Below are 8,342 nucleotides of genomic sequence, written 5' to 3'. Positions count from 1 at the left end.
CTGTCTGATATGAAAAGATAATTTTGTCCTTGGTCGACCATTATGGCTTTTCTATATAAAATAAAATAAATAGAAAATAGACATAACTCTTGGTTTTGTTACAAAAGTACATATTTATTTATTTTTATAGCAATTTGGAATTTTAAAGTGATTTTCAAAATGAATACTAAAGCATAAATTAAGCACAAAATCAATTACGTATATATGGTATATCTTACGGAGACAATGCAACTATATATATTATTAAAATTAAAGAAGCAAAGAGAAAACCAAACTTAGCGACCTGTTTGATAGTATAATTTAAAATAAAAAAGGGAAATAAAGGTTAAAACAATAAAAGGAGAGTATGGAAAAAGAAAGACACGAAGAAAAGGGGCATTTGCATCTATACCCGTTTTTTGGGTCACGTTTTAACTTATACCCGTATTGCAAAAAAAATTGCAAGCGTTACCCACTTTTCGCATAACTTCAGGTATACGGGACTGAAGTAGCAAAAAATTTTGCCTGAAGTGTAGCAAAACTTCATATATTTTTGCACGAAGTTTGGCCTGACTTGCAAAGGCAATCACACAAACTTCAGTTCATAGTGCAAAATGGCAAACTTCAGTTCAATAAAACAACAACATGCGTTGACTGAAGTTTTTGTTTGTAATTGCTGAACTTCAACATTCTAGTAGCTGATGTTTTGTTCTGTATTTGCTGAACTTGGCATGTTTTAGCTGAAGTTTTGTTCTGTATTTGCTTAACTTCAGCATGTTTGAGCTGAAGCTTTGTTCTGTTTGTGATGAATTTCAAGGCTGAAATTTATTTTGTATTTGCTGAACTTCAGCATTCTAGGAGTTGAAGTTTTTGTTTATATTTGCTGAACTTCAGCATTCTTAGAGCTGAAGTTCTAAAACAACAATGAATTTAATAGATCATGATTAGCAGCGATTGATGCTGTTCATTTCAAAGATTAATGAATGAAAAATATTTTCGACATGAAAACAAGTTACTACAGATAAATTAGAACCAAAAATCAATGTGCCTGTAAAGCTAAAATATCTAAGAGGTTAAATTATTGTGAATAAGACCAAATTGAACATAATGGGACAAGCAGATATATATGAATCATCAGGCTAGAACGTATAACAATATCTCAATTTTCAGCATTCAAAAAATGAAGGAGGAGGAGAAAGATGCCTGAAGTTGTTTAAACAGTGGGTACAAGTTAAAACATTTTAAAAAGTAAGTATAAGTTAAATGGGGCGCCCTAGAAAAACAAGATAGGAAAACCAACTTTAGGAGTTCAGAGAAGCAGATTTGCCGGAGTTGGAGAGGACCTTCTTCACCTTAGTGGGTTCACAGGAGTGTTAGACGGGTTAGGTTTGGGCTACTTCACGGGTTACAGTTGGGTTCTTTTATGAAGATTTAATTCAAATAGCCGTTCACCTAATTGGTTAAAATAGGTTCAGCCCAAATTAGTCCATCAGCAAAATCTTACGAGCCCAACCCGTTAAAAGTTGGGCGGGTTGGGGGTTTTGGGCTTGTTTTGGCACCTCTAATATATATATATATTGGCAGCTTTTTGACGCGGAAGAGAAAAGGTAAAGAAAAGAGGCTACTACCTATTAGGTGGAAGAGAGAAGAAATAGGAGGAGAAACCATCTACGTCCTCTGTAACTTCGGGCAAGTTCATGACTTTTATGCTTTTCTTTTCGATTTTTCCATAATATATGCTTCTCTGTCTCTGTTAGTACTATTTTGTATTGTAAAAAACTTAGTCCGTACTTTGTTGCAATATATGTGGGCGACAATAGTTTCGTCCTTTCTTTGCTGCTATATTCAAGCAAAAACTATATAAAAAATGAAAAATAAGAACCATAGACTCTTTATTTTCCAATTCAAAGGAACAAGTTTTATTTTGCCTTTTCATCGTTTTGGCCTTTTGGGTGGTGGGATGAGTGGGTGTGGGGAAAGGGGGGGAGGGTTTGGAATCGTGCTGTTGACTAATGCCTGTTCTTTTATTTGTTGATATGGTTGTTGCATATATTAGAAATCTGAAGATATAATTCGTGATACCCCCATTATAAGGATGTTGCTTTAGCTTATTATAACTTTGTCTATTTTTACGTTTTTAGGGGCTTTTTATGAGCCTAAGAATTTTGTTTGGCTGCTTTCAACAATCATTTTTTTTCTTTTTGGCTTTATTTATGGGTAGTTCAGGTGATATTGTGATGTTTCTTTTCTCGTGATAATGCTTATGGGCCAAGCTGATACATTAAGCTTGTTGTTTGCGGCTGGTGTGTGGTGTGCAACATACATGTTGGTTGCAGTTCTTGGCTTCTTTCAGATTTTCAATTTTCTCAGAACCTCCTCAGTTGACCTCTCGATTTGAGCAACGTGTAAAAGGAACAGAAAAGGCAGTGATCATGGGCTACGCACAGTTGGTTATTGGCCCTGCAGGCAGTGGAAAGGTGATAGCTGGATCATATTGCTTAACGTTACTATAATGTTTCATATTGGATATGTCCTTGATTTATATTTGGATGTCCAATCCTGCTAAAAAGATGTCCTTGATATGGCTAGTTTCACCTAGACTGATATTTCTTTTACAGTCCACTTACTGCTCTAGTTTGCATCAACATTGTGAGACCACGCGGCGCACTATCCATATTGTCAACTTGGATCCTGCTGCCGAGAACTTTGACTATCCAGTGGCTATGGGTGAGAAGAGATGGAGTATATGAAGTAATTAGCTTTCTGTTCATATGTCTTAATTCTAAAATTAACTTAATGATATTGGTTGCAGACATCAGAGAACTCATCTCACTAGATGATGTTATGGAAGAACTAGGTCTCGGACCAAATGGTGGCCTTATGTATTGCATGGAGTATCCTTCCTTTAGAGGCTTTTCAATTTCAGAATTCTGTTTCTTTTGTATGAAAATTTTTAAAATCCTGTTTTTGTCCTGTCAAAATTGTAAGCCCTTGATGGTGATATCAGACATCTTGAAGAAAATTTGGATGAGTGGCTAACAGAAGAATTGGACAACTACTTGGATGATGACTACCTAGTGTTTGACTGCCCAGGTACTTGTACATTTTCCTCTCCTATTTGTTCTTATATTAGCAGTGCAGTACTAATTCTCCACTGTAGACTACTGAGTTTTGTTAGCAGGCGAAGATATTAACCTAGAATACTGCCAACATAACTTCATGTGAGTAAATACTATAGGGACATATGGGTGGTGGATAGTCTCCGAGGGCTTGACTATCAGTTGTGATTTTCCTTGGAATTGTCTTTACATACACTTGCCGCTTAGGTTGTTCATGGATTGAAATCAAGGGCTAGCTGTTTCTTTCTTGTTAATGATTTCAGAATGTTGTTCTACTGGACACATTTGTATCAAGTCACCTGAATTAATTTTGAGATACATGTCTAATTCTTATGCTGGAAGCATTTGTATCAAAACATCTGAATTAATTTTCAGATACTAATTCTTGATGTCATTATTTGTGTCCATGACATCCACCTTGTGTACATTTTCAGAGAATGAACATTGCATGTTCAGATATATTTACTCTTTGATGCAACTTATGTGATTAAGACCCTTCTACTCCGTTGGACAATGATGGAGCAGTCTTAGATACAGAACGAGAACATAACATCCTCTCTCTTTTCTAAATGCATTACTTAAAGGCTCGCATCAAACTAAGAACTCCTTCCTTTTCCACTCCTTGGGCTCCATCTCTCCATCCTAAGGCTGTAGATATGGTGTTCCCTCTTCTTCTTGCTTCAAGTCATTGAAGGATAAAAATGATGCAGCAATTCCACATTAGTCCATTGCACTAGTCTTATCCTTAACTTTGGAAAATTGTTCCAAGTTTCCTAACAGGATTTCTACATTGTTATGTTGTTGATCGGCCATCTGTCTCCTATTATGACTACCCATAATCTAACTTTCTACACTGACCTGTATTCTTATCTCGTAACCTATGTTGCCGGACTCTCCAAAATGTTGCCGCACCCGTGTTGGATCCTCTAAAAATACACTACTTTTGGAGGATCCAACACGCACCCAGCGACATTTTCCGAAAGTCCGAGCAACATAGCTCGTAACAAATATCTTTATGTATTTATAGAAAGAAATGCACAAATGCACTCCCAGATGCACGCGCGCGCACACGCACACACACATAGAGTACTCTAACATTTCATCATTATACAGGCCAGATTGAACTTTTTTCACATGTTCCTGTGGTGAAGAACTTTGTGGAACACCTAAGGCGTAAAAATTTTAATGTTTGTGTTGTGTATTTACTTGATTCTCAGGTGCGTGATCTCTACTAGTTGATTTTCTTCTTCTCTTTTTCCTTCCCCTGCTATTAACCATGGCGTTTATGTTCTTTTTGTATCTCAGTTTATCACAGATGTGACCAAATTCATAAGTGGTTGCATGTCTTCACTCTCTGCTATGGTTCAACTTGAACTACCTCATGTTAACATTCTCTCAAAAATGGATCTTGTGACAAACAAAAAGGATGTTGAGAAGTTAGTCCTACTACCTCTAACTCTTCGTTTCATGTCTTTGGCACTTTCAACACATGCTCCCACTAATTGTCTTTGTTATTTTAGTGTATTAAAATTTATTTTCCCTTTAGTTACTTGGATCCAGAGCCTCAGCTGTTACTAGCAGAGTTGAATCAGCGAATGGCTCCACAATTTCAGAAGCTTAACAAATCTTTGATTGAAGTGGTAGGCTGTGATAGTTATGATGTTTCCAAGAATTGTGTATTAGTTATTGAATTGACAATCACATATGTTTTGTGTTCTTCGATTATTCTCTTTGTCATTGGAACCTAATGGCAACTTTACTTGAAGAGGTTGTTCTTTCTCCCAAGTTAGATACAAGATTGTACAGGCTTGTAGGATATGAATTATCTGCCACGGATTCTGCCCTACTTTAAGTCTTTACTTTCGGATGAAAAGATATGAGAAGAAAGTCATCTGTAATGGCTGATATTTTTCTTGTGTACAGGTGGACCAGTACAGCATGGTGAGCTTTCTCCCTCTTGACTTGAGAAAAGAGAGCAGGTAACATACTCTTCCTTGTGGTAAATTTAAATAATCTTTATGGAAGCAATGTTTGTTCGAGATTGAATTGATCAGCTTGATTTATTGATAGCAAACATAATGCAATGATCTTTCAGTGTCTCCATTCCGTCAATATGCACCTGCTTCTCATGTTTTCACTCCCAGCTTCCTGTTCACACTTCAGGTTTTCATAGTAACTTATCTGAAATAAAAATGTGATGATGACGACAGTGATAATTTGTGCTTTTTAGTTTGCCAGATATTTAGCCATTTTTTATAGATTGCTTGGTTGGTAAACTTATGCTAAGAACTTTTGACCTAAGGGATAGTACATTAGACGTCTGAACCACCAGATGGATTGTACCTTGTTTGTCTGTGCTTGTGTATGTGTTTGTTGTGTGCGTAACCCACACAAGAGCACCTTTTGTGCTGTTAGTCTTACTATTAAATTATAGTTTCAGCTTCAATGGCAAAGATCAATATTCTCTGCCGTCTTGCAGCATACAGTACATCTTATCTCAGATTGACAACTGCATTCAGTATGGAGAGGATGCTGATGTAAAGGTTAAAAATTTCGACCCTGAGGAGGACGATTGAAAATTAATTCTTCTTGGCTCGTTCTAAAAGGAGCAAGGTCTTACTCAAATCAGTAAGCTCTAGGGAGGCAATGCTGTGGTGGGCGGACGAAAATCAACAATTGTCTTTTTTGCGGGACTTAATCTTTTTGAAGTTTACCTCTTGAAATTGCCTGATCTTCTCATTAAGTTGTAATTATCCCCTGAAACATATTTGAGGTAAAAGACTTCCTATTCTCTGGTGTTGTCCTGGTACAAATCACTGCCGATGTCGAAGCATGTTAGAAATGGTTTTCAGATATGACGTTTTATGCGAGCTTTTGCGAAGATTTCAGATTCTTCTTTGCTTTTTTGTTTAAAATTTGGTTGATGTTGAAGCTATTATGCGTCTGCCATTTCTTTTGTGGCAGAATCAGTGTACTGATTAATTTTCTTTCTAGCGAGTTTATTTGCTCTTAGCTCCTTGACGGGGAGTCTTAAATCCGAGACGCTTGGAATCTAAAGAATTGAATAGGACCAAAAGCTCCTATAGAAACACCTTGAATGGTGTACGATTTAATATAGATTGTCATTTTTCGTCTAGTAATTATTTTATTTTTCTTAATGTGTGAGCTAGATGGTGTACGCTGTGCCATGCACGGGCATATGCTCGACATGGAATGCAAATACTTGCGGCTTAATTGTCAAATACAATAACACAAAGTCAAGTAAAAAAAGATTCAACTCATTATCGCACTACTCCAGCCACCAATCCATCGATACAAGGCTCTTAAATGTTCGCAATTAAAATACATAAATGTGCAAAATAGAACATTAGGATAAAATTGGAGTCCACGATCTTATATATTCTGCAGTTTATAGAAGGAAAATAGATAATGTTAGATGCTCTTAAATGAAAAAATGTGGAAAGTTGCAATTTGAGTTGCTCTTGTTTCACGAGCATAGTGGTTCATCAAAAGGTGCATATGCATGTTGCATACTCAAAAGCTACCTGCAGTCTAAGATTCTTCCTGCAAAAACTTTTCAGACTGATTCACACAACCAAAAAGGAGAAGTGAAATGTATCACATTAGCAGGATAATAACTGCTCAAACATCAACTTTCACCCCAAAAGAATAAAGTTTATTCACTATTAATCAAGCAAGTAGCTAAACAAAATTAAGAAGCAAAATGTATCACATTAGGGGTAACTTGTATTAAAACAAAATGCCCTAGGTGGACACAGTTATTATTGCATATTGATATAAAATTACGGTAGGAACCCATAAGCCTCCTCAAATCCTGGATCCGTCTCTGGCTATCAATAGTTCTTATTCATGTTAGGAGAAGATGTAACAAAGGCAGTGCAGGAAAGGAATGTACTACCCTCCAAGTATTCTTCAACAGCTGAAATTTTCAGGTTCCTTCTGTGGCCAACTATTTTCTGAATCTTCCAGAAGTATAATTCTTGCCTCTATGCACTAGACTGGCCATTCGAAGGGCCTAAAGAAGTAAAAAACAAGGACTCTCCAGCATGGAATAAGGGAAGGGTTCTCTTCCATTAGATGACGTAATCGAAGCTCATCCACCTCAGTTTGCTATGGATGTCAATAGCTTCCTTAGACCTTAGTGCCAGAGCTAAAGAGATCATTTGGAGAGATAATGCTACTTGTCATATCAGCCGTTGATGAACGATTTCATCGTTTCAAGACCACGACCTTTTCTTTTAATCAGGAAGACTACGACTGATTTCACTTTTAATGCCTTTGGCTTTGTTCTCATGGATATGGATAATAATGGGAGTTCCTTCTCTCCTGTTCTGTCAAAGGAACATAAAAAATAAATGTAGAAGCTATTGTACTTTCAGTTCATCGTGTCTATGAGTAATAAAATTAGTTGTTGTACTACTCAATTGAATACATTACATTCAGTCATTAAAGCATGACTTTTTGATTCTGCTACCAATGGACTCCCAACAAATCTAAACGTACAGTTAACTCCACAACTATGTGAATATTATTATATCTTATGTTTTTTTCTAACGTAAAAACACGGAGATTATATTAATTACTAAAGCAAAAGTTACATAGTCATAATAGAGTTTCGTAGGACATTGCCATTGCCCATAGTTGCTAGATAATAACAAACAGAAATAGAAATAAACTTCGAACTATTACATAAGCCATGCTTGTTGTTCTTGATCACTTCTTGCTCAACAAAAAAGGTGGACGAGCATGGTAGAAATATTTAGTAGAGGACGGGTACTTAATAGCTTCCTTGGCCAACATATATGCCACTATATTTCCTTCTCTAAAATTATGCTTCAGAGGGGAGCTTCAACTGGTGCATTAACCATCTGCATTCAGAAACAATGTTAGAAAAATTATAGCTATCCTTGTATATAAGCTTGATGACTTCCGTGCAGTGTATTTCAATTTCCATATTTTGGAAGTTCATCTCTTTTGCAATTCTTAAGCCTTCTTGTAACGCTTTTAATTCAGCATGAATGGGAGATATTGCATGCCTTGCTTTGTGGAAACCCACAATCCAGTCCTCATTGCTATTTCTGAAAATTCCACCAAAGCCACCTGCATTATTATTACTAGAAAAAGCACCATCTATATTTAGTATGATCGTGCCTTTATGTGGCTTGTCCCACTTGATGTCAATTAGAGTTTTATCACTTTTGAAGGGTTTTTTTTCCCGTGAAG

At 36.4% G+C, this 8,342-nt stretch overlaps 1 protein-coding gene across 5 annotated transcripts; it reads left to right on the top strand.

The window, feature by feature from the left end:
* The first annotated feature begins 1,538 nt into the window (after nt 1-1,538).
* On the top strand, nt 1,539-5,988 carry LOC107812544 (GPN-loop GTPase 3). Of its 5 annotated transcripts, none has more exons than XM_016637688.2 (10): nt 1,539-1,668; nt 2,206-2,456; nt 2,598-2,706; nt 2,792-2,873; nt 2,987-3,072; nt 4,212-4,315; nt 4,404-4,534; nt 4,645-4,738; nt 5,022-5,077; nt 5,578-5,988. In XM_016637688.2, the coding sequence occupies exons 2-10, from the start codon at nt 2,412-2,414 to the stop codon at nt 5,672-5,674; spliced, it is 804 nt and encodes a 267-aa protein (XP_016493174.1). In that variant the 5' UTR covers nt 1,539-1,668; nt 2,206-2,411; the 3' UTR covers nt 5,675-5,988. The 5 variants fall into 5 exon arrangements, with proteins under 5 accessions (XP_016493174.1, XP_016493173.1, XP_016493171.1 ...); XM_016637687.2 differs by having other exon boundaries at nt 5,539-5,988; XM_016637685.2 differs by having other exon boundaries at nt 5,533-5,988.
* Nucleotides 5,989-8,342: the final 2,354 nt, after the last annotated feature.

The sequence above is a fragment of the Nicotiana tabacum genome, chromosome 10, assembly GCF_000715075.1.
Source record: "Nicotiana tabacum cultivar K326 chromosome 10, ASM71507v2, whole genome shotgun sequence".
NCBI classification, from domain to species: domain Eukaryota; kingdom Viridiplantae; phylum Streptophyta; class Magnoliopsida; order Solanales; family Solanaceae; genus Nicotiana; species Nicotiana tabacum.
Note: the sequence above shows the minus strand (reverse complement) of the source record. Positions and strands in the feature narration are given on the sequence as shown.